Source organism: Salmo salar, chromosome ssa16, assembly GCF_905237065.1.
Source record: "Salmo salar chromosome ssa16, Ssal_v3.1, whole genome shotgun sequence".
Lineage (NCBI taxonomy): Eukaryota > Metazoa > Chordata > Actinopteri > Salmoniformes > Salmonidae > Salmo > Salmo salar.
In genome coordinates, this window is record NC_059457.1 from 33,830,551 (window position 1) to 33,857,941 (window position 27,391).

The window sequence follows — 27,391 nt, forward strand, 5'->3', positions numbered from 1 at the left end:
TAATAACTCTACCTACATGTACATATTACCTCAACTAACCAGTGCCCTCGCACATTGACTCTGTATCAGTACCCTGTATATAGTCTCGCTATTGTTATTTTACTGCTGCTCTTTAATTACTTGTTACTTTTATTTATTATTCTTATCCATAAACTGCATTGTTGGTTAGGGGCTCGTAAGGAAGCATTTTACTGTAAGGTCTACACCTGTTGTATTCAGTGCATGTGACTAGTACAATTTGATTTGATCTTAGTCACTTATTGTTTACATATCTGTATTAACACCATTCATATTCCTTTATTCCCATGTTGCTCCACAGTGACAGAACCCGGCAGAGAAGCTGCTCTCCTACAACAGGGCCAACAGAGCGGTTGCAGTTCTGTGTAACCACCAGCGGGCGCCGCCAAAGACCTTTGGTCAGTCTAAGGCCAACCTCCAGTCCAAGGTGAAGGGATCAACAGATATTTGATACAGAGACAAAAAGTGGTCATACGTTGTCATGTCCTATTTTAGCTCAACATTTACTTCAGTCTGTCTTCTCTCTTCATTTAACACTTCCAGATTGACGGCAATGGAAGCAGTTGGCCCTGGCCAAGAGTGAGCTGAAGCTGTCCAAGGAGGTCAAAGCTCACAGCTCAGACGGCAAGCTGAAGGCATGAGTGGCCCTTACTGGTAGCAGACAGACGGAATATTATTGCTCATAAAGGGAAGATGATATCCTGACTGAACACTCCTTTCTGTGTGTGTGTTTAGGGTGGTGGAGCGTAAGAAGGCTGTGCAGCGTTGTGAGAAGCATCTTATGAAGATGTAGGTTCAGGCCCCAGACAGGAGAACAAGCAGATTCCCCTGGGCACCTCCAAACTCAACTTACCTGGACCCATGAATCAGCATTGCCTGGTGAGGGCACACACAGGTCTGAAATATGACACTGTATGTGCATCAAACACTGACACCTCAATGCCTTCACATGCAATTGAAATTCATATATTTTTATCCAGTTATTAATATTGTGCATCATCTCTCACATTGTTTTGCCCTCCTCATAGGTATAAGAACATGGAGTTGCCTCTGGACAAAATATAACAAATCTCAGAGGGATACGTTTGGCTGAGGCAGATTTTACATTCTAAGTCAGCCTCTACCCTCTAGTTCTACCTAAATGTAATGACTAGAAGGCAGGTTTAATCCTCTGCTCTATCAGACTTTACCTGCCCATATATTGAACTACAGAACTCTTTCTTTCTTCACTCCGCCTCACATAACATTTTTCCAAGTTTAATTGTTTTAATGCTGTTGGCACTTAAATTATTATTTCTTTACCATTGTTATATGGTAAACCAAGATGATCTTGTAGAAAGTATGGAGAACATGTCCTTTTATGCGTCTTTTTACAAGCATTTGAATAAAGAGTCCTAGGAAAATTATTATTATCATCCCAATTATAGAGTAGGCCAACATCCCCATGTGGATGAGGTGAGATGTCAGGTGGGACATGGTGTTAGGGTCTGATTGTGCTGGCCGCCTCGGTTGTAGCTGAGAGTTCTTCAGTCAAGATCTCCTCAAGGGCAGGGTTATACAAGGTCTGGAGCCTGTTTCGTTTCTCTTCTATCTGATCATTAATTGCACACACCTGGTGTCCCAGGTCTAAATTAGTCCCTGATTAGAGGGGAACAATGAAAAAATGCAGTGGAAATGGCTTTGAGGTCCAGAGTTGAGTTTGAGGGCTCTAGGGCAACACTATCCTGATACACACCTTAAAGGAGGCACATCTGCAAGAGGCCCATAGGATAGGTTCAGGGCATTCAGGCTGATTTTAAAACAAAGCAACTTCCAAGTAAAACCAATATGTTGATTGATGTTTTGTCTAAGAATGAGACTAAGATTGGTTTGTATTAAATAACTTTAATAGAAGAAAATCAGTTGAATTCTGAATGCATTCCACTTGGCACAGTGCTGCTAATATCACTGGCTTCTACTGTATACTTCAATCAACCATTACTAATAGGGCTGAAAAGTTCTGAGGGAAATACTAATTTACAAATAACACATCTTCAAGTCACTACATTAGAACTGTTACTTTTATTACAATAGTCAATATAAAAAAGCATTTCACAACACACTAAATGAAAATAGTTCATGGTTATAGTGGAAGAGTATGCTGCTCCTGAAGAAAGTCCTTGACAGCTTGTCGTCTTGGCAACCTGTAATTGAAATGTGTTTTATAGTTGGTTAAGCATACACTTAGGGACACTAATTTTTCCTGATGGAATTGTTTACGGTTTCCAACTGCAATCATCATCTATCTATAGACCTACAAAGAACTTTCCATCAATTCAAGTAAAAAAAAATCTGAATTATTCATTTTGATCAAATGTGTCATTGATGGAGAACTAATGTTATTTCAACTTCAAATTGGTATGTGGCATCAAAAAGGTAGGCCATAAAAAGGTAGGCCATAAACTATAATTTGAGTAAAGGATGTGAATGCTAGCCATGTGACACTTTCTGAATGGGATTTGTCAAAGATGTTGACCAGTGAGGTTATTCATGCAGCTTAAATGATAACTTTTCTTTCACCTGAAATGTTTGTATATGCAGGACTACTACCAACTTGGATACAGGGATGAGTGCCAGAAGGTGAGTACTAGGAATGTGAATCTTTCACGTTCAAGAAGATACAATAAGTCTCTACACTGAACAAAAATATAAATGCAACATGTAAAGTGTTGGTCCCATGTTTCATGCGCTTAAATAAAAAAAGAAATGTTCCCAGAAATGTTCCATATGCACAAAAAGCTTATTTCTAAATCATGTTGTACACAAATTTGTTTACATCCCTTTAGTGAGCATTTCTCCTTTGCCAAGAAAATCCATCCACCTGACAGGTGTGGCATATCAAGAAGCCGATTAAACAGCATGATCATTACACAGGTGCACCTTGTGCTGGGGACAATAAAAGGCCACTTTAAAATGTGCAGTTGTCACAACACAATGCCACAGATGTCTCAAATTTTGAGGGAGAGTACAATTGGCATGCTGGCTGCTGGAAATTCCACCAGAGAATTTAATGTTAATTTCTCTACCATAAGCCGCCTCCAATGTCATTAGAGAATTTGGCAGTACGTCCAACCAGCCTCACAACCGCAGACCACGTGTAACCATGCAACCCCAGGACCTCAACATCCATCGTCTTCACTTGTGGGGTCGTCTGAGACCAGTCACCTGGACAGCTGATGAAACTGGGTATGCACAAGCGAAGAATATCTGCACAAACTGTCAGAAACCATCTCAGGGAAGCTCATCTGCGTGCTCGTCGTCCTCACCAGGTCTTGACCTGACTGCAGTTCAGTGTTGTAACTTATTTCAGTGGGCAAATGCTCACCTCGATAGCCACTGGCATGCTGGAGAAGTGTGCTCTTCACACATGAATCCCGGCTTCAATGGTACCGGGCAGTATGGCGTCATGTGGGCAAGCGGTTTGCTGATGTCAATGTTGTGAACAGAGTTCCCCATGGTGGCGGTGTAGTTATGACATGGGCAGGCATAAACTACGGGCAATGAACACAATTGCATTTTATCGATGGGAGTTTGAATGCTCAGAGATACCGTGACAAGATCCTGAGGCCCAATGTTGTGCCATTCATCCAATGCCATCACCTCATGTGTCAGCATGATAATGCACAGCCCATGTTGCAAGGATCAGTTCACAATTCCTGGAAGCTGAAAATGTCCCAGTTCTTCCATGGCCTGCATACTCAGACATAACATGCATAGAACATGTTTGGGATGCTCTGGATTGACAGCGTGTTCCAGTTCCCGCCAATATCCAGCAACTTCGTGCAGTAATTGAAGAGGAGTGGGACAACATTTCACAGTCCACAATAAACCGCCTGATCAATTCAATGCAAAGGAGATGTGTCGCGCTGCATGAGGCAAATGGTGGTCACACCATATACTGACTGATTTTCTGATCCACGTCCCTACCTTTTTTTTTAAAGGTATGTGTGACAAAGATGCATACAGTGCATTCGTTAAGTATTCAGACCCATTGACTTTCCACATTTTGTTACAGCCTTTTTATTATTATTTTTCAAACAATCTACACACCCCATTTCTTTACTCAGTACCTTGTTGAAGTACCTTTGGCAGGGATTACAGCCTTGAGTCTTCTTGGGTATGACGCTACAAGCTTGGCACACCTGTATTTGGGGAGCCCACCTGGATGTGGAGCGTCGCTGCACAGCTATTTTCAGGTCTCTCCAGAGTTGTTAGATCGGGTTCAAGTGTGGGCTCTAGCTGGGCCACTCAAGGACATTCAGAGACTTGTCTCGAAGCCACTCCTGCATTGTCTTGGCTGTGCGCTTAGGGTTATTGTCCTGTTGGAAGGTGAACCTTGGCCCCAGTCTGAGGTCCTGAGCAGGTTTTCAACAAGGATCTCTCTGTACTTTGCTCCGTTCATATTTCCCCTCGATCCTGACTAGCATCCCAGTCCCTGCTGCTGAAAAACATCCCCACAGCATGATGCTGCCACTACCATGCTTCACCGTAGGGATGGTGCCAGGTTTCCTCCAGATGTGACGCTTGGTATTCAAGCCAAATAGCTCAAGCTTGGTTTTATCAGACCAGAGAATCTTGTTTCTCTTGGTCTGAGAGTCCTTTAGGTGCCTTTTGGCGAACTCCAAGCGGGCTGTCATATGCCTTTTACTGAGGAGTGGCTTCCGTCTGGCCACTCTGCCATAAAGGCCTGATTGGTGGAGTGCTGCAGAGATGATAGAACCTTCCAGAAGGACAACCATCTCCACAGAGGAACTCTGGGCTCTGTCAGAGCGACCGTTGGGTTCTTGGTCACCTCCCTGACCAATGCCCTTCTCCCCCGATGGCTCAGTTTGGCCGGGCGGCCAGCTCTAGGAAGAGTCTTGGTGGTTCCAAACTTTTTCCATTTAAGAATGATGGAGGCCACTGTGTTCTTGGGGACCTTCAATGGTGCAGACATGTTTTGGTACCCTTCCCCAGATCTGTGCCACGATACAATCCTGTCTCAGAGCTCTACAGACAATTCCTTTGACCTCACGGATTGATTTTTGCTCTGACATGCACTGTAAACTGTGGGACCTTATATAAGACAGGTATGTGCCTTTACAAATCATGTCCAATCAATTGAATTTACCACAGGTGGACTCCAATTAAGTTGTAGAAACATCAAGGATGATCAATGAAAACAGGATGCACCTGAGCTCAACTTCAGAGTCTCATAGCAAAGGGTCTGAATACTTATGTAAATAAGGTATGCTTTTTATTTTTAATACATTTGCTAGCATTTCTAAAAACCTGATTTTGCTTCGTCATTATGGGGTATTGTGTGTAGATTGATGAGGGGGAAAAATGTTTCATCCATTTTAGAATAAGGCTGTAATGTAATAAAATGTGTAAAAAGTCAAGGGGTCTGAATACTTTCCAAACACTGTATCTGTATTCCCATTCATGTGAAATCCATAGATTAGGGCCTAATGAATTTATTTAAATTGACTGATTTCCTCATATGAACTGTAACTCAGTAAAATCTTAGAAAATGTTGCATGTTGTGTTTATTTTTGTTCAGTGTAGATACATGGGCTCCAATATGATACAATTCAGTTTGAAACAATTTGGTTTGATTAGAGGAACGAATCGATGTGATTTGGGTCAATGCACTAACATTTGTTGCATTAACTAATTTTCCATTCTAAATAAAAATCTGAACTGGATCTGTCTGAGTTGAGACGGTACCAGTCAAAAGTTTGGACGCACCTACTCATTGAAGGGTTTCTTTATTTTAAATATTTTCTACATTGTAGACTAATAGTGAAGACATCAAAACTATGAAATAACACATATGGAATCATGTAGTAACCCAAAAAAGTGGTAAACAAATCAAAATATATTTGAGATCCTTCAAAGTAGCCACCCTTTACCTTGATGACAGCTTTTCACATTCTTGGCATTCTCTCAACCAGCTTCATGAGGTAGTCACCTGGAATGCATTTCAATTAACAGGTGTGCCTTGATAAAACTTTCCTTAATGTGCTTGAGCCAAATCAGTTGTGTTGTGACAAGGTAGGGGTGATATACAGAAGATATCCCTATTTCGTAAAAGACCAAGTCCATATTATGGCAAGAACAGCTCAAATAAGAAAAGAGAAACGACAGTCCATCATTATTTTAAGAAATGAAGGTCAGTCAATATGGAAAATTTCAAAAACGTTGAAAGTTTCTTCAAGTGCAGTCGCAAAAACTATCAAGTGCTATGATGAAGCTGGCTCTCATGAGGACTGCCACAGGAAAGGAAGACACAGAGTTACCTCTGCTGCAGAGGACAAATACTCTTCCTGGAACTACGAGGAGTAACAGCGTAACCTACGTTGCTAGCTACCATGACATAGACTGAGGACAGTGGTGTCTATCACACATGAAGGATCTTTTAAATGAACAAAGAGTTCTACAAGCAGTTGTTACAACAAGAAAATAGCTTCAAGTGTTTTGTCCAAATACTGGTGGATTCAACTACTAAAATATTTGACGAGGTCCAGGACCTGAAGAACAGTTTGTGGTTGTCCCAGGGTCAGTTCGATGAGTTGAAACAAGAGAACGGCAAGATGACATTGAGAGAGGACATCAGTTCTGTATGTGAATCAACAATAACAATGACAGATGAATCATTGAGGGACAATCAAGGTGGAACCACGTGGTTGTGAACGTAATTGCAGAATCTCCACATGAGACCTGGATGGAGTTTGAGGACAAAGTGAGGGAAATGATATCTGAGAAATTGAAGATGGACCACAGGAAGATTGAAGTGAAGCGCGCCCACAGGACTGGAAATCCCACCACCGGAAATCCTGAGGTTCAAGGACAAGGTAGCTGTTATGGAAAGAGCCAAGAACTCGAGGAAATGATATCTTCCTCAACGAGGACTATCCTGAAGCTGTGTGCCAGAAGAGGAAAGAACTGATCCCAGCCATGAAAGCTGGGAGAGCGCGTGGGGACATTGCTTACAGGCTCATTGTCCACCCTATTTTTCTCTTGCTTTCTTTGCTCTTTTCCACATTATGTCTATCTCTGATAAGCTACCCAGGAAAGGACTGAAAATAGCTCATATTAATATATGTAGCCTTAGAAATAAGGTTCATGAAATCAATAACTTGCTAACATTCATATATTATCAATTTCTGAAACTCACTTAGATAATTCAGTAGTAGCAATACAAGGATATAACATCTATAGAAGACAGAAATGCTTATGGGTGAGATGTTGCTGTATGTATACACAGAGCCATATCCCTGTAATGCTTAGAGAAGATCTTATGTCAAGTGTTATTGAAGTGTTGTGGTTGCAGGTTCACTTGGCACATCTAAAGCTTTTTTTGGGGGTGTTGCTAGAGGTCACCAAGTTCAAACAGTCAGTATCTAAATAATATGTGTGACAGGCTTGATAGTGTATGTGATGTAAACAGAAAGGTCTACTTTCTTGGGTACCTGAATATTGACTGGTTTTCATCAAGCTGTCCGCTCAAGAGGAAGCTTCTTACCGTAACCAGTGCCTGTAATCTGGTTCAGGTTATTAATCAACCTACCTACTGGGGCTCCCGAGTGGCGCATCGGTCTAAGGCACTGCATCGCAGTGCTAGAGGCGTTACTACAGACCCTGGTTTGATTCCATGCTGTATCACAACTGGCTGTGATTGGAAACTGTTTCCTGTTTCCGGTCACAACTTGCAGACTTGTTTACATGCTGCTGTGCGTTTTGTTGCCAATCTTACTTTGCTACCTGACAACTTCACGGTTTTTACTTTTTGATTACCGTTTATATTTTTAGTTTTTCCCCTCACTCAACTTTTTTCATTCAACTTTTTCACTCCGGAGCTTTTATCTGGACATGGTTCGTCAGGACTTCCAACAGCCGAAGCTAAGTAACATTAACATGATGCCTTCTAATTGCAGTCGTTGTACTCATAATATACAGGAGAACGATCGCCTTACGGCGAGGATAGCTGTGCTGCAAGCCCAGCTTCAGACGCAATCGTTAGGCAAGGGCAATTTCAGTGTAGGAAAGGATGAAACAGCGTCTGTAAGTACAGATAGTAACGTTAGTATAAACCCCCTCGCACGGTCCCCGCAGTCGGACAACTTTCTCATGGCTTCTGGAGGGAAACGCTGTAGGAATGCTCAACCGGTGTCGCTTATTCAGCCGACAGAAACTTTCAACCGGTTCTCCCCATTAAGCGAGTCGGAGTCAGAGGCCGAGACTTCTCTGGTCTCTACTCCTCCCGTTATGGGGTCTGAGACGCCGAAGCCTCCCACGATTAGCTCTGACAAATTGAAAACCCTAGTGATTGGCGACTCCATTACCCACAGTATTAGACTTAAAACGAATCATCCAGCGATCAAACACTGTTTACCAGGGGGCAGGGCTACCGACGTTAAGGCTAATCTAAAGACGGTGCTGGCTAAAGCTAAAACTGGCGAGTGTAGAGAGTATAGAGATATTGTTATCCACGTCGGCACCAACGATGTTAGGATGAAACAGTCAGAGGTCACCAAGCGCAACATAGCTTCAGTGTGTAAATCAGCTAGAATGATGTGTCGGCATCGAGTAATTGTCTCTGGCCCCCTCCCAGTTAGGGGGAGTGATGAGCTCTACAGCAGAGTCTCACAACTCAATCGCTGGTTGAAAACGGTTTTCTGACCCTCCCAAAAGATAGAATTTGTAGATAATTGGCCCTCTTTCTGGGACTCACCCACAAACAGGACCAAACCTGGCCTGTTGAGGAGTGACGGACTCCATCCTAGCTGGAGGGGTGCTCTCATCTTATCTACGAACATAGACAGGGCTCTAACTCCTCTAGCTCCACAATGAAATAGGGTGCAGGCCAGGCAGCAGGCTGTTAGCCAGCCTGCCAGCTTAGGGGAGTGTGCCACTAGCACAGTCAGTGTAGTCAGCTCAGCTATCCCCATTGAGACCGTGTCTGTGCCTCGACCTAGGTTGGGAAAAATGAAAGATGGCGGTGTTCGCCTTAGCAATCTCACTAGAATAAAGACCTCCTCCATTCCTGTCATTATTGAAAGAGATTGTGATACCTCACATCTCAAAATAGGGCTACTTAATGTTAGATCCCTCACTTCCAAGGCAGTTATAGTCAATGAACTAATCACTGATCATAATCTTGATGTGATTGGCCTGACTGAAACATGGCTTAAGCCTGATGAATTTACTGTGTTAAATGAGGCCTCACCCCCTGGTTACACTAGTGACCATATCCCCTGCACATCCCGCAAAGGCGGAGGTGTTGCTAACATTTACGATAGCAAATTTCAATTTAAAAACCCCCCCCAACAACGACTTTTTCGTCTTTTGAGCTTCTAGTCATGAAATCTATGCCGCCTACTCAATCACTTTTTATAGCTACTGTTTACAGGCCTCCTGGGCCATATGCAGCGTTCCTCACTGAGTTCCCTGAATTCCTATCGGACCTTGTAGTCATCGCAGATAATATTTTAATTTTTGGTGACTTTAATATTCACATGGAAAAGTCCACAGACCCACTCCAAAAGGCTTTCGGAGCCATCATCGACTCAGTGGGTTTTGTCCAACATGTCTCTGGACCAACTCACTGCAACAGTCATACTCTGGATCTAGTTCTGTCCCATGGAATAAATGTTGTGGATCTTAATGTTTTTCCTCATAATCCTGGACTATCGGACCACCATTTTGTTACGTTTGCAATCGCAACAAATAATCTGCTCAGACCCCAACCAAGGAGCATTAAAAGTCATGCTATAAATTCTCAGACAACCCAAAGATTCCTTGATGCCCTTCCAGACTCCCTCTGCCTGCCCAAGGACGTCAGAGGACAAAAAACAATTAACCACCTAACTGAGGAACTCAATTTAACCTTGCGCAATACCCTAGATGCAGTTGCACCGCTAAAAACGAAAAACATTTGTCATAAGAAACTAGCTCCCTGGTATACAGAAAATACACGAGCTCTGAAGCAAGCTTCCAGAAAATTGGAACGGAAATGGCACCACACCAAACTGGAAGTCTTCCGACTAGCTTGGAAAGACAGTACCGTGCAGTATCGAAGAGCCCTCACTGCTGCTCGATCATCCTATTTCTCCAACTTAATTGAGGAAAATAAGAACAATCCGAAATTTCTTTGATACTGTCGCAAAGCTAACTAAAAAAACAGCATTCCCCAAGAGAGGATGGCTTTCACTTCAGCAGTAATGAATTCATGAACTTCTTTGAGGAAAAGATCATGATCATTAGAAAGCAAATTACGGACTCCTCTTTAAATCTGCGTATTCCTCCAAAGCTCCGTTGTCCTGAGTCTGTACAACTCTGCCAGGACCTAGGGAGACACTAAAGTGTTTTAGTACTATATCTCTTGACACAATGATGAAAATAATCATGGCCTCTAAACCTTCAAGCTGCATACTGGACCCTATCCCAACTAAACTACTGAAAGAGCTGCTTCCTGTGCTTGGCCCTCCTATGTTGAGCATAACAAACGGCTCTCTATCCACCGGATGTGTACCAAACTCACTAAAAGTGGCAGTAATAAAGCCTCTGGAAAAAGCAGAATCTTGACACAAAAATTATAAAAAAAACTAAAATCGGCCTATATCGAATCTTCCATTCCTCTCAAAAATTGTAGAAAAAGCTGTTGCGCAGCAACTCACTGCCTTCCTGAAGACAAACAATGTATACGAAACGCTTCAGTCTGGTTTTAGACCCCATCATAGCACTGAGACTGCACCTGTGAAGGTGGTAAATTACCTTTTATGACGTCAGACCGAGGCTCTGCATCTGTCCTCGTGCTCCTAGATCTTAGTGCTGCTTTTGATACCATCGATCAGCACATTCATTTGGAGAGATTGGAAACCCAAATTGGTCTACATGGACAAGTTCTGGCCTGGTTTAGATCTTATCTGTCGGAAAGATATCAGTTTGTCTCTGTGAATGGTTTGTCCTCTGACAAATCAACTGTAAATTTCGGTGTTCCTCAAGGTTCCTTTTTAGGACCACTATTGTTTTCACTATATATTTTACCTCTTGGGATGTCATTCGAAAACATAAATGTTAAATTTCACTGCTATGCGGATGACACACAGCTGTACATTTCAATGAAACATGGTGAAGCCCCAAAATTGCCCTTGCTAGAAGCCTGTGTTTCAGACATAAGGAAGTGGATGGCTGCAAACTTTCTACTTTTAAACTCGGACAAAATAGAGATGCTTGTTCTAGGTCCCAAGAAACAAAGAGATCTTCTGTTGAATCTGACAATTAATCTGGATGGTTGTACAGTCGTCTCAAATAAAACTGTGAAGGACCTCGGCGTCACTCTGGACCCTGATCTCTCTTTTGAAGAACATATCAAGACTGTTTCAAGGACAGCTTTTTTCCATCTACGTAACATTGCAAAAATCAGAAACCTTCTGTCCAAAAATGATGCAGAAAAATTAATCCATGCTTTTGTTACTTCTAGGTTGGACTACTGCAATGCTCTACTTTCCGGCTACCCGGATAAAGCACTAAATAAACTTCAGTTAGTGCCAAATACGGCTGCTAGAATCCTGACTAGAACCAAAACATTTGATCATATTACTCCAGTGCTAGCCTCCCTACACTGGCTTCCTGTTAAGGCAAGGGCTGATTTCAAGGTTTTACTGCTAACCTACAAAGCATTACATGGGCTTGCTCCTACCTATCTTTCCGATTTGGTCCTGCCGTACATACCTACATGTACGCTACGGTCACAAGACGCGGGCCTCCTAATTGTCCCTAGAATTTCTAAGCAAACAGCTGGAGGCAGGGATTTCTCCTATAGAGCTCCATTTTTATGGAATGGTCTGCCTACCCATGTGAGAGACGCAGACTCAGTCTCAACCTTTAAGTCTTTACTGAAGACTCGCCTCTTCAGTAGGTCCTATGATTAAGTGTAGTCTGGCCCAGGGGTGTGAAGGTGAACGGAAAGGCTGGAGCAACGAACCGCCCTTGCTGTCTCTGCCTGGCCGGTTCCCCACCTTCCACTGGGATCACTCGAGTGGGTTGAGTCACTGACGTGGTCTTCCTGTCTGGGTTGGCGCCCCCCCCCCCTTGGGTTGTGCCGTGGCGGAGATCTTTGTGGGCTATACTCGGCCTTGTCTCAGGATGGTAAGTTGGTGGTTGGAGATATCCCTCCAGTGGTGTGGGGGCTGTGCTTTGGCAAAGTGGGTGGGGTTATATCCTGCCTGTTTGGCCCTGTCCGGGGGTTTCATCGGATGGGGCCACAGTGTCTCCTGACCCCTCCTGTCTCAGCCTCCAGTATTTATGCTGCAGTAGTTTGTGTCGGGGGGCTAGGGTCAGTCTGTTACATCTGGAGTATTTCTCTTGTCTTATGCGGTGTCCTGTGTGAATTTAAATATGCTCTCTCTAATTCTCTTTCTTTCTCTCTCTCGGAGGACCTGAGCCCTAGGACCATGCCTCAGGACTACCTGGCATGATGACTCCTTGCTGTCCCCAGTCCACCTGGCCGTGCTGCTGCTCCAGTTTCAACTGTTCTGCCTGCGGCTATGGAACCCTGACCTGTTCACCGGACGTGCTACCTGTCCCAGACCTGCTGGAACCCTGACCTGTTCACCGGACGTGCTACCTGTCCCAGACCTGCTGGAACCCTGACCTGTTCACCGGACGTGCTATCTGTCCCAGACCTGCTGTTTTCAACTCTCTAGAGACAGCAGGAGCGGTAGAGATACTCTCAAAGATCGGCTATGAAAAAGCCAACTGACACTTACTCTTGTGTTGCTGACTTGTTGCACCCTCGACAACTACTATGATTATTATTATTATTTGACCATGCTGGTCATTTATGAACATTTGAACATCTTGGCCATGTGCTGTTATAATCTCCACCTGGCACAGCCAGAAGAGGACTGGCCACCCCTCAGTCTGGTTCCTCTCTAGGTTTCTTCCTAGGTTTTGGCCTTTCTAGGGAGTTTTTCCTAGCCACCGTGCTTCTACACCTGCATTGCTTGCTGTTTGGGGTTTTAGGCTGGATTTCTGTACAGCACTTTGAGATATCAGCTGATGTAAAAAGGGCTATATAAATAAATTTGATTCGATTGGGTGTCCCATAGAGCGGCGGCAATTGGCCCAGCGTCGTCCAGTTTAGGGTTTGGCCAGGGTAGGCCGTCATTGTTAATAACAATTTGTTCTTAACTGACAAGCCTAGTTAAATAAAGGTTAAGTAAAAAATATTTACAAACACTACAGGAACAAGGTCATCCACATGTAACAATCACATTTTTACTAATACTGTAGAAGTTTGTTCTAAAGCTGTATCCATACCCATTGGATGCAGTGATCACAATATCCAGGAAAGCCAAAGTTCCAACAGCTGGGCCTAAAATAGTGTATAAGAGCTTATACAAAATAATTTGCTGCGACTTATGTGGATGATGTTAAAAATATTTGTTGGTCTGATGTGATAAATGAGGAGCATCCAGACATTTCACCTAATGAATTTATGAAATTGCTTCTTCCAATTATTGATAAACGTTCACCTGTTAAGAAACTGACCGTTAGAACTATTAAGGCTCCATGGATTGATGAGGAATTGAAAAACTGTATGGTTGAAAGAGATGGAGCAAAAGGAGTGGCCACTAAGTCTGGCTGCACATTTGACTGGCTGAAATTGTGACTAAACTCAACAAAAAGAATAAGAAACTGTATTATGAAACCAAAATCAATTATATAAAGAATGATGGAAAAAACTTGTACTTTAAATGAAATTATGGGCAGAAAGGCATGCAACGCCATCTTTCATCAAATCAGATATCTTATTCATCACAAAACCATTTAATGTTGCCAGTTATTTTTATGATTACTTCATTGGCAAAGTGGGCAAACTTAGGCAGGAAATGCCAACAACGAACAGTGATCCATCGTATTCATGCATAAAAAAACGAATAATGAAAGAAAAGCATTGCAAGTTTGAATTATGTAAAGTTAGTGTGGGAGAGATGGGAAAATTGTAATCGATCAATAATGACAAACCTCCTGGCATTGACAACTTAGATGGAAAGCTACTGAGGATGGTAGCTGACTCTATAGCCACTCCTATCTGTCATATCTGTAATCTGAGCCTAGAAGAAAGTGTTTGTCTTCAGACCTGGAGGGAAGCCAAAGTAATTCTGCTACCCAAGAGTGGTAAAGCGATCTTTACTAGTTCTAACAGCAGACCTATAAGCTTGCTGCCAGCTCTTAGCAAACTGTTAGAAAAAATTGTGTTTGACCAAATACAATGCTATTTCTCTGTAAACAAATTAACAACAGACTTTCAGCATGCTTATCGAGAAGGGCACTCAACATGTACTGCACTGACACAAATGACTGATGATTGGTTGAAAGACATTTATAATAGGAAGATTGTGGGAGCTGTACTGCCTGATTTCAGTGCAGCCTTTGATATTATTGACCATAACCAGTTGTTGAAAAAAACTTGTTATGGCTTTAACCTCAGCTCTGAATTCACGATATGGCAATCTAATAGATCTCAAAGGGTGTTCTTTAATGGAAGCTTCTCTAATGTCAAACATGTAAAATGTGGTGTACCGCAGGGCAGCTCTCTAGGCCCTCTACTCTTTTCTATTTTTACCAATGAACTGCCACTGGCATTAAACAAAGCATGCGTGTCCATGTATGCTGATGATTCAGCCATATACGCATCAGCAAATACAGCTAATGAAGTCACTGAAACCCTTAAAGAGTTGCAATCTGTTTTGGAATAGGTGGCCAGTAATAAACTGGTCCTGAACATCTCTAAAACTAAGAGCATTGTATTTGGTACAAATCATTCCCTAAGATCTAGCCCTCAGCTGAATCTGGTAATGAATGGTGTGGCTGTTGAACAAGTTGAGGAGACTAAATTACTTGGCATTACCTTAGAATGTAAACTGTCATGGTCAAAACATATAGATTCAATGGTTGTGAAGACGGGGAGAGTTCTGTCTGTAATAAAGAGATGCTGATTTGACACAACACTCCAAAAAGCAAAGTTTTGCTGGCTCAAGTATTGTCTAATCGTTATTATTGTCCAGTCGTGTGGTCCAGTGCTGCAAGGAAAGACCTAGTTAAGCTGCATCTGGCCCAGAACAGAGCGTCACGTCTTGCTCTTCATTGTAATCAGGAGGGCTGATATAAATACTATGCAGGCCAGTCTCTCTTGGCTAAGAGTTGAGGAGAGTGACTGCATCACTTCTGTTTATAAGAAACATTGTGTTGAAAATTCCAAATTGTTTGCATAGTCAACTTACACACAGCTCTGACACACACACTTACCCCACCAGACATGCTACCAGGGTCTTTTCACAGTCACCAAATCCAGAACAAATTCAAGAAAGCGTACAGTATTATATAGAGCCATTATTGCATGGAACTCACTTCCATCTCATATTGCTCAAATAAACAGCAAACCTGGTTAAAACACATAAAGCAACACCTCACAGCACAACGTCTCACCCCTATTTGACCTAGTATGTATGTATGTATGTATGTATGCATGTATGTATTGATTGATATGTAGGCTACGTGTGCCTTTAAAAAAAATGCATGTAGTTCTGTCCTTAAGCTGTTCTTGTCTATTAATGTTCTGTATTATGTCATGTTTCATGTTTTGTGTGGACCCCAGGAAGAGTAGCTGCTGCTTTTGCAACAGCTAATGGGGATCCTAATAAAATACCAAAATAAAATGAGCTACCAGCCTCAGAAATTTCAGCCCAAATAAATGCTTCATAGAGTTCAAGTAACAGACACATCTAAACATCAACTGTTCAGAGGACACTGTGAAAATCAGGCCTTCAAGGTCAAATTGCTACTAAGAAACCACTACTAAAGGACACCAAAAAGAGATTTGCTTGGGCCAAGACACACGAGCAATGGACATTAGAACGGTGAAAATCTGTCCTTTGGTCTGATGAGTCCAAATGTGAGATTTTTGGTTCCAACTGCTGTGTCTTTGTGAGATGCAGAGTAGGTGAACGGATGATCTCTGCATGTGTGGTTCCCACCGTGAAGCATGGAGGAGGAGGTGTGATGGTGTAGGGTTGCTTTGCTGGTGACACGGTCTGTGGTTTATTTAGAATTCAAGGCACACTAAACCAGAATGGCAACTACAGCATTCTGCAGCGATACACCATCCCTTCTGGTTTGCACTTATTGGGACGATCATTTTCCTGGGAGTGCATTCCGATGAAGATCAAAGGTAAGTGAATATTTATAACGCCATTTCTGACTTTTGTTGACTCCACAACATGGCGGGTATCTGTATGGCTTGTTTTGGTGGCTGAGCGCTGTACTCAGATTATCGCATGGTGTGCTTTCGCCGTAAAGCTTTTTTGAAATCTGACACAGTGGTTGCATTAAGGAGAAGTTTACCTTTAATGAGAGAACAGTTTGTCATAGAGTAAACTCTGCCAACTCAGTGGCCCCGCCCATGTGAACAGACAGTGGTTGTAAACTATGAAACACGGCCCTCTCTACCAATCCTATATAAGTTGAAAGGACAAAGACCACCTACAGAACTACGCCAACATCATCAAGAACCTATGCAATTGGCATCGAATTTCAATGTGAAGGTGACGACCTACACGACAAAAGGATGAATTTCGACTACACCAGCCAGAATAACATGAGCTTAAAAGTAGAGGTCGACCGATTAATCGGAATGGCCGATTAATTAGGGCCGATTTCAAGTTTTCATAACAATCGGAAATTGGTATTTTTGGATGCCGATTTGGCCGATTTTTATTTTTTTAGACCTTTAACTAGGCAAGTCAGTTAAGAACACATTCTTATTTTCAATGACGGCCTAGGAACGGTGGGTTAACTGCCTTGTTCAGGGGCAGAACGACAGATTTTTACCTTGTCAGCTCAGGGATTCAATCTTGCAACCTTACGTTAACTAGTCCAACGCTCTAACCACCTGCTTTAAATTGCACTCCACGAGGAGCCTGCCTGTTACGCGAATGCAGTAAGAAGCCAAGGTAAGTTGCTAGCTAGCATTAAACTTATCTTATAAAAAACAATCAATCAATCATAATCACTAGTTAACTACACATGGTTGATGATATTACTAGTTTATCTAGCCTGTCCTGCGTTGCATATAATCGCTTAGGTACACGTTGCTCCAACCATAAACATCAATGCCCTTCTTAAAATCAATACACAAGTATATATTTTTAAACCTGCATATTTAGTTAATATTGCCTGCTAACATGAATTTATTTTAACTAGGGAAAATGTGTCACTTCTCTTGCAAACAGAGTCAGCAGTTTGGGCCGCCTGGCTCGTTGCGAACTGTGAAGACTATTTCTTCCTAACAAAAGACAGCCGACTTGGCCAAACATGGGATGATTTAACAAAAGCGTTCATTTGCGAAAAAAGCACAATCGTTGGACGACTGTACCTAACCATAAACATCAACGCCTTTCTTAAAATCAATACACAGAAGTATATATTTTTAAACCTGCATATTTAGCTAAAAGAAATCCAGGTTAGCAGGCAATATTAACCAGGTGAAATTGTGTCATTTTGCGTTCATTGCACGCAGTCAGGGTATATGCAACAGTTTGGGCCGCCTGGCTTGTTGTGAACTAATTTGCCAGAATTTTACGTAATTATGACATAACATTGACGATTGTGCAATGTAACAGGAATAACGTTTTGTTTTCGAGATGATAGTTTCCGGATTCGACCATATTAATGACCTAAGGCTCGTATTTGTGTGTTATTATGTTATAATTAAGTCTATGATTTGATAGAGCAGTCTGACTGAGCGATGGTAGGCAGCAGCAGGCTGGTAAGCATTCATTCAAACAGCCCTTTGCAATGCATTGCGCTGTTTATGACTTCAAGCCTGTCAACTCCCAAGATGAGGCTGGTGTAACCGATGTGAAATGGCTAGCTAGTTAGCCGGGTGCGTGCTAATAACGTTTCAAACGTCACTCGCTCTGAGACTTGGAGTAGTTGTTTCCCTTGCTCTACATGGGTAGCGCTGCTTCGAGGGTGGCTGTTGTCGATGTGTTCCTGGTTTGAGCCCAGGTAGGAGCGAGGAGAGGGACGGAAGCTATACTGTCACACTGGCAATACTAAAGTGCCTATAAGAACATCCAATAGTCAAAGGTATATGAAATATACATCGTATAGAGAGAAATAGTTATATAATTCCTATAATAACTACAACCCAAAACATCTTACCTGGGAATATTGAAGACTCATGTTAAAAGGAACCACCAGCTTTCATATGTTCTCATGTTCTGAGCAAGGAACTTAAACGTTAGCTTTTTTACATGGCACATATTGCACTTTTACTTTCTTCTCCAACACTTTGTTTCTGCATTATTTAAACCAAATTGAACATGTTTCATTATTTATTTGAGGCTAAATTGATTTTATTGATGTATTATATTAAGTTAAAATAAGTGTTCATTCAGTATTGTTGTAATTGTCATTATTACAAATAAAGAAAAAAAGAAAAGAAATCGGCATCGGCTTTTTTTTGGTCCTCCAATAATCAGTATCGGTGTTGAAAAATCATAATTGGTCGACCTCTACTTAAAAGTATGGCAACTTGGTATGAACTTTTCACTCTTATTCACTCCAGAAGTGATACCTTCTAGCCGTTGAGTTAGCAGCAGTCGCTGTAAACGTGGGCTAGGAAAGGACGGACAACGTATCCAGTCTAACACAACGATACTACAAAGTATCTGTTCTACCACCAGACATTCTTCAAAGGACAACCCGGCCTACCATCTACGACCAATCTACCGAAGCGCAGCTTAGAGTAAGTATTTATTGCATTTTCCTTTTTCAAATGGGCGGTTATTTAGAATGCAAAAGATTCTGTATTTACGATAGCATAGCTTCTCCCTTTGTTACTCAGTCTTCCCGCTCTTTCACTCAAACCCAACCCCCTCTCTTGGTGTAACCAGCCGTCGTATATGTTCCGTCCACCAGGGACGTTTTCTTTATGACATAACTTGTAATCAATGTATGATCCATTCTGTGTAGATGTAATTCTGTGTGATTATTTAGGTATTTAGTAAATAAATAATTAAACCAAATTTTGTATTACTGATTCAACTTGTAAGCCAGGGTTTGTGAAGATAACCAAGAATTTACAACTTTTAGATGAGACTGAATAAAGTGACGATTAAACATTGACTGCTATTGATGTAAAAGATTACCAGGTCTTTAAGAGTGTATTCGGGAGATAACAGCTCTATAAACATTATTTCGTGGTGCCCCGACTTTCTAGTCAATTACATTAACCCGATTAGCTTAATCAGGTAATATTAATTACAGAGAAATTATTTTATAGAATAGCATGTCATATCACTTAATCCGGCATAGCCAGAGACACGACAACAGAGTTACACATAAACAAACGTACAGTCAATAACACAATAGAAAAATATATGTACAGTGTGTGCGCAAATGTTGAAGAGTAGGGAGGTAAGGCAATAAATAGGCCATAGAGGCAAAATAATTACAATTTAGCATTAACACTGGAGTGATAGATGTGCTGATGAGGATGTGCAAGTAGATACTGGGGTGCAAAAGAGCAAGAAGATAAATAACAATATGGGGATGAGGTAGTTGGGTGTGCTATTTACAGATTGGCTGCTCAAACAGCTCATACTTAGAGAGGGAGATATAAGTCTCCAGCTTCAGTGATTTTTGCAATTCGTTCCAGTCATTGGCAGCCACTATCGCTCCATTTGTTTTTCAACAGGACAATGACTCAACATACCTCCAGGCTGTGTAAGGGCTATTTGACCAAGAAGGAGAGTGATGGAGTGCTGCATCAGATGGAAAGGAAGACCTGCAGAGTGAAGGAAAAGCAGCCAACAAGTGCTCAGCATATTTGGGAACTCCTTCAAGACTGTTGGAAAAGCATTCCAGGTGTAGCTGGTTGTGAGAATGCCAAGAGTGTGACACGCTATCATTAAGGCAAAGGGTGGCTACTTTGAACAATCTAAAATATATTTAGATTTGTTTAACACTTTTTTGGTTACTACATGATTCCATGTGTTATTTCATAGTGTTGATGTTTTCACCATTATTCTACAATGTAGAAAATAGTAAAAATAAAGAAAAACCCTGGAATGAGTAGGTGTGTCCAAACCTTTGACTGGTACTGTATATCTATGGTGTACCATATGCAAGCACCTGAGCTGAGCAATAAGGGAGATGGGGCATCTAGATTCAAGTTAATGTCACATCCACAAATACAGTGAAATGCCTTTTGCAAGTTCTAACCCCAACAATACATTAATCAATAAGAGGGTAGAACAAAAATACACAATATATAAAAATAAGAAGAACATGATAAAGTAAGCATACTATATACACTCAGGGTCAGTTCCAGTACCATATTTACAATGTGCAGGGATAGTGGATCAATAAAGCGATAGTGACTCATCTGTCCTTGGTTGTAACACTCACTATAGAGTTCCAAACTGCCTCTGGAAGCAACGTCAGCACAATAATGGTTAGTTGGGAGCTTCATGAAATGGGTTTCCATTGCTGAGCAGCCGCAAATAAGCCTTAATATCACCATGCGCAATGCCAAGCGTCAGCTGGAGTGGCGTAAAGCTCGTTGCCATTGGACTCTGGAGCAGTGGAAACGCATTCTCTGGAGTGATGAATCACGCTTCACCATTTGTCAGTCTGACGGACAAATCTAGTTTTGGCGAATGCCAGGTTAACGCTACCTGCCCCAACGCATAGTGCCAACTATTAAGTTTGGTGGAGGAGGAATGGTCTGGGGCTGTTTTTCCTGGTTCGGGCCCCTTAGTTTCAGTGAAATCTTAACGCTACAGCATACAATGACATTCTAGACAATCTGTGTTTCTGACTGTGGCAACAGATTGGGGAAGGCCCTTTCTTGTTTCAGCATAACAATGCCCTAGTGCACAAAGCGAGGTCCATACAGAAATGGTTTGTCAAGATCGGTGTGGAAGAACTTTACTGGCCTGCACAGAGCCCTGACCTCAACTCCATCCAACACCTTTGGGATGAATTGGAACTCCGACTGCAAGCCAGGCCTAATCAGCCAAAATCAGTGCCTGACCTCACTAATGCTCGTGGCTGAATGGAAGGAAGTCCCCAAAGCATGTTCCGGCATCTAGTGGAATGCCTTCCCAGAAGAGTGGAGGCTGTTATAGCAGCAGGGGGGGGGGAGGACGACGACTCCATATTAATGCCCATGATTTTGGAATGAGATGTTCGACAAGCAGGTGTCCACATACTTTTGGTCATGTAGTGTACCTGCCAGCTGTTCTGCATATGCTGTGAGAACGCGCCCTGGAATACTAATCGGACTCTGTGGCCTTGACTCGATTTAGACTTTACTCACGTCGGCATCAGAGAGCTAGATCACCCAATTTTCTGGGTCGGTGGTTACCCTCACATTGTTGGGCAGATCCCGGCCGGGTCTTCCTTTGTAATCCTTAATGGATTCTAGCCCCTGCCACATGTGGCATGTAATATGATTCCACTTTATTCCTATAAATAGGAATCGTTTGATGACTCTGCGGAGGTCATTGTGGGATTTCTTGTACTTGTTCCTGTCTTCAGCCATAGCCTCAGGGTTGTCTGCGATAGCCCTGTGTGCGGTAGACCTATCCTTTAGTTTAGCGCCAACCTCTGTTAATCCAGGGCTTTTAAATGGGAAAGCAGCGAACCTAAACTGTGGGGACAATGTCGCCAATGCATTTTCTAATGAAGCCAATGACTGAGGTGGTTAGCTCGTCGATGTTATCAGCGGAATCACGAAACATATTTCAATCAATGCTAGCAAAGCAGTCCTGTAGCACAAACTCTGATTATGGATACCATTTCTCAACACAGCGAGTCACAGGTAATTCCTGTTTAAGCTTCTGCTTGTAAACAGGAAGCAGGAGTACGGAGTCATGATCTGATTTGCTCAATGGAGGATGAGGGAGGGCCTTGTATACTTGCTTGTGACTAGAATAACAGTGGTCTAGGACTTATCACCCCTACTGGCGAGGGAGACGTGTTGATGGAAGTTAGGCATCACGTGGCTTAATGATGTGGAATTAAAATTGCTGGCAACCAGGAAAGCAGCCTCTGGATGTACGTTCTTCTGCTTGGTTATAGCCTTGTACAGTTTATGTGCCAGCTTGTTATTTTTCTTGTCCTGAGGTGAAATGTATACAACAGTCACGATAACAGCTGAAAACTCCCTCAGGAGGTAAAAGGGTCGGCATTTGACCATGAGGTATTCCAAGACTGGTAAACAATGGGGTCGATTCATCCATAGGCTTTGAGTCAGCACACCAGTTGTTGTTGATGAAGAGGCAAACCCCTCCCCCCTCGATTTCCCTAACTCCACTGAGGCACGGTGAATGGAGAATCCATCGAGTTGGATAGCAAACGGCAGGTATCTTGTCCGAGAGCCATGTTTCAGAAAAGCAGAAAATATTGCAGTTTCGAAAGTCCCTTTGGTAGAAAAGAAGACCTGGCAGTGTGGGACCGGAAAAACAACATCTCCCTCATCCACATTGGCCAGTAGAATGGAGGGAAGAGGTGGCCGGTTCTCCCTTTACTTTAATCTCACCAGGATCCCCCTCTCTTGCCTCTAACGTCTGCATTTCCTCTTGGGTAGCCCGAAAATTGGGTTGGAATTACAGAAAGAGCCAAGGGTAGATGAGTCAAAGTCAAAACCGGAATTGAGGTAAGTAACTTCCGATCTGATGGTCAAAAGTTCATGTCGGTTGTAAGAAATTGATAGCAGCTACACTGAAAAAATAAAAGTGAAAATAAACTCAGCAAAAACAGAAACGTCCCTTTTTCAGGACCGTCTTTAAAGATAATTCGTAAAAATCCAAATAACTTCACAGATCTTCATTGTAAAGGGTTTAAACACTGTTTCCCATGCTTGTTAATGAACCATAAACAATTAATGAACATGCACCTGTGGAACGGTCGTTAAGACACTAACATCTTACAGACGGTAGGCAATTAAGGTCACAGTAATGAAAACTTATGACACTAAAGAGGCCTTTCTACTGTCTCTGAAAAACACCAAAAGAAAAATGCCCAGTGTCCCTGCTCATCTGCGTAAACGTGCCTTAGGCATGCTGCAAGGAGGCATGAGGACTGCAGATGTGGCCAGGGCAATAAATTACAATGTCCGTACTGTGAGACGCCTAAGACAGCACAACAGGGAGACATGACGGACAGCTGATCATCCTCGCAGCGGCAGACCATGTGTAACGACACTTGCACAGGATCGATACATCCGAACATAACACCTGCGGGACAGGTACAGAATGGCAACAACAACTGCCCGAGTTACACCAGGAACGCACAATCCCTCCATCAGTGCTCAGACTGTCCGCAATAGGCTGAGAGAGGCTGGACTGAGGGCTTGTAGGCCTGTTGTAAGGCAGGTCCTCACCAGACATCACCGGTTTTGTCTCAACAGGGGTGATGGTCGGATTCACGTTTTTCGTCGAAGGAATGAGCGTTACACTGAGGCCTGTACTCTGGAGCGGGAATCGATTTGGAGGTGGAGGGTCCGTCATGGTCTGGGGCGGTGTGTCACAGCATTAACGGACTTAGCTTGTTGTCATTGCACGCAATCTCAACGCTGTGCGTTAACAGGGAAGACATCCTCCTCCCTCATGTGGTACCCTTCCTGCAGGCTAATCCTGACATGATCCTCCAGCATGACAATGCCACTAGCCATACTGCTCGTTCTGTGTGTGTTCTGCCATGGCCAACGAAGAGCCCAGATCTCAATCCCATTGAGCACGTCTGGGACCTGTTGGATCGGAGGGTGAGGGCTAGGGCCATTCCCCCCAGAAATGTCCGGGAACTTGCAGGTGCCTTGGTGGAAGAGTGGGATAACATCTCACAGCAAGAACTGGCAAATCTGGTGCAGTCCATGAGGAGGAGATGCACTGCAGTACTTAATGCAGCTGGTGGCCACACCAGATACTGACAATTACTTTTGATTTTGACCCCCCCATTGTTCAGGGATACATTATTCCATTTTTGTTAGTCAAGTCTGTGGAACTTGTTCACTTTATGTCTCAGTTATTGAATCTTGTTATGTTCATACAAATATTAACATACACATGTTAAGTTTGCTGAAAATAAACACAGTTGACAGTGACAGTCTTTTTTTGCTGAGTTTAAATGACAAAAGAATCACAAAATAGTACATTTGGGTCAGAGCTTACAAAATGGCGGCTGTATGGCGCTCAGATTAGGGGAAGCAATGGTATAGTGAGCTACATTTTGGCCACAGTTTTGATCTGAAATCACCATCACCCACTAATTAACTAGTCATTTTTATTTTCCTTGCTTCGACCATGCAGTGCGGTTTACAAAAGTGATTGCTGTCCTCTTTATGAAATGATCAACCAACCCTGCATATCTACACTTGACCATATACACTGATTGCTTAAAGCAAAACTACTAAAACTATTGCTGATGGTGAACCTGAACAATTGAAATAAAATCTAATGTAGGCTATGCCCCGATCAGCAGGTAGGCTATAGCCAGATTAGTTGTGTCTCCGGTAGCTTACTTTAATCTGGTAAAACACTATTTTCAACAGTACATTTCATAACAATAACCTAGCAATTACATTGGTTGTCACTCAACTAATAAAGCCAAATATTGCACAAGCATTTATTTATTTTTTACGCTGAAGGCACACAGATGTGCAAGATAAGGGGCCTACCTCGTTGGTCAACACGTGAAGCTGCGCACATTGCGCAGTTTGACTAGGCTACTGATATTGCCTGGGGTTGTTCGCCATGCAAAATTACTTGTAGATCAATGACTGTCAACACAGTTACATGCTTAGTTTGACAGTGAAGGAGAGGACACATCATTTGTCACAAAAGATAAGGTAGAAAGTAATATGAGAATGGTTTTTGGGAACCAGCGATTCGAAATATTTGAATAGATTTTCTTACCAATGCATGCCTCATTTTGATCTTTTTGTGGTCTGCAGACCGATGCACTCGTATCTTAAACATTTTAACCGGGGACCGATGAGTATCATACAGAAATAGAAAACATTTAGTAAAGTGCCGTTATATTACCTTCATGAACCTTGTCCTTCTTTGACTTGCGGTTCTTTGACCCCCTCAATCTCCTCCACGCCTGCCTGGGTCATGAGGTCAGCAATGTTCTTCTCCAGGTCATCGATGCGGGTGCTCATCTCATCAAGTGAACATGGTTAAGGAAGACAATGGACTTGTGGATAACGCTGACGGATGGGATGTGCTGGCTGGAATACCTCTCCATTATAACATTAATGATGATTACTAACAGACACACCCCAACCAATATTCTGACTCCAACTGGTAAGACATATCTAATGTATTCCTATGCACTACTATACTATAACAATACTATAACAATTACTGCTTCTTTCTGTGCTGTAATATAAAGTGCTACCAGAAATCTTTGAAAAATTAGCTTATGTAAAATAAACATCAAATTGGACTAAAGACCATTATGTTTGGAAATGAACTAATGGGGATGTGACCGTATGACACCCCCATTTATAAAAGATGTATAATGACTTGAAAGATCTAGGCCCATACCAAGTTACCTAAACATGTTGAGGATATTTCTTCCGATGATCTGGTCTGACATGGTCTGGAACTTGTCCTGCATCTGTTGCAGCAGCGTCTGGACCTTTTAGAGAGCAGTAACAGGTGTACCATAACACAGGCTGATATGATCTATTGTATTCAATGACCAAATGTGACCCATCTTGCAAGCAATTTATGAAAATCCAAAAGGCAAACTGGAGGATAGAAATAAAGAAAGGGGTGGGGGGGAAGTAGAGAAAAAAAATACAGCAAAGATGGTTTGTGGTCAATTCAGAATAATTTTGTAAACTTTAATTTAGCAGGATTCAAACCACATCAAAATGTATTGGCCCTTTTTATATCGTGATTGTTTATTTATATAAGCAAGCTATACAGAGCATGATCATGGATAAAAAGAGAAGGCGTTCCTTTTTCAGTCAGTGAAATCCAGATTATGGGAGATGTAGCCACAGCATTACCACAGATAGAACAATGAGCCAGATGTTTCACTGAACGTATACATCTGAAACATCCGATTGGCATTTCCACCCCACCAAATATGGTGATGAGTGGGAGGCCAGTGGCCAGCAATGGGAGAAGATGGCGCGAGATGGATTTTGGCCGACATTCTGCAAATTGTATCATCAATAAACATTTGATCTCAATACAGATTTGTTACCAACTACAATATGTTACGAATAGAGTAGATTATGTTTTGTAGACTTTACCCTTTGCCAAAGTTTTTTTTTAAATTGCGGTGTTTAGTAAGAGTGCAAGAGCCAATGTAATTATTGCCAACACGCATTTCACAGGGTACTCTTTCCCTAATGACGTATAAAAATACGTGCGAGAACGCGCCAATAGGATCTCGCTAAATCGTGCTTGGTCTGCCCACCTCTTTGCTTGTTCTGCCTACAGACTGTGGTCTATCTTGGGTTAGTTATAAAAAACATCTTTGGCACTACAGCAATTGGAGCCATGATAATTTCTTACCGTTCTAGAGTTTGATATTCTACTTTTACAGTCATTTCGTACGATCCAATTTCTTAGCTAGCTAGTTACATAGGCTATTGAAATGATTGGCTAATGTAAATCGAAACATATCCATTCACCAGGCCTGGGTGAATGTTGGCTGGCTAGCTAATTTAGCTAGCTTCAATGTCATATACTCACCACATTGGTAAGGTCCTGAACTGACTTTGGATCAGTTTCTGCCATATTTTCCCTCTGCACGACACGCGTGTTATGAAGTGGTGTAAAATGAACTCTAGCTAAATTAGCTACCGTGAGCTAAAATAAATAGAGGATCCCTAGCTCTACCCCGTAAATCCAGATATGTCAGTCAGCTGTTTTTGCAAAACACGTTGTATCGCGAGAACACTGAAGCAGAAACCCAACGGAATGTGGAACGTTTAGTTTTTTGGTATGCAGAGCCTCGATTTGGCTATATTCGATGATTTTAATCCCGCAGTTTTCATAGTCTCGTAAACCCGACCCTATGCAAAGTGACTAGCATTGATACATTGTGGGAGACAACAAGTCTGTCTGTGGACAGTGGTGGAAAAAGTACCCAATTGTCATACTTGAGTAAAAGTAAAGATACATTAATATAAAAAGTGAAAGTCACCCAGTAAAATACTACTTGAGTAAAATTAAAAAATAATTCGATTTTAAATATACTTAATTATAAAAGTAAATGTAATTGCAAAAATATACTTAAGTATCAAAAG

General features: G+C 42.2%; 1 protein-coding gene across 1 annotated transcript; it reads right to left on the minus strand.

Moving 5' to 3' along the window:
* Window positions 1-1,882: 1,882 nt before the first annotated feature.
* Window positions 1,883-27,126, minus strand: LOC106573700 (heat shock factor-binding protein 1). The gene is made up of 4 exons (XM_014148990.2): window positions 26,835-27,126; window positions 25,698-25,764; window positions 25,164-25,290; window positions 1,883-2,201 (listed from the first exon to the last, which is right to left on the minus strand). Exons 1-3 carry the CDS (start codon window positions 26,877-26,879, stop codon window positions 25,166-25,168), a joined length of 237 nt encoding a protein of 78 aa, XP_014004465.1. The 5' UTR covers window positions 26,880-27,126; the 3' UTR covers window positions 1,883-2,201; window positions 25,164-25,165.
* Between the last annotated feature and the right edge of the window lie 265 nt (window positions 27,127-27,391).

Bases quoted from the DNA above. Each gene is read 5' to 3' on its own strand.
- LOC106573700 (XM_014148990.2), bottom strand. From the start codon at position 26,879: ATGGCAGAAACTGATCCAAAGTCAGTTCAGGACCTTACCAATGTG. The intron at 25,765-26,834 runs GTGAGTATATGA...GCTCTCTAAAAG, and splicing joins TTCAGGACCTTACCAATGTG to GTCCAGACGCTGCTGCAACA. The intron at 25,291-25,697 runs ATATCCTCAACA...AACCATGTTCAC, and splicing joins AGACCAGATCATCGGAAGAA to TTGATGAGATGAGCACCCGC.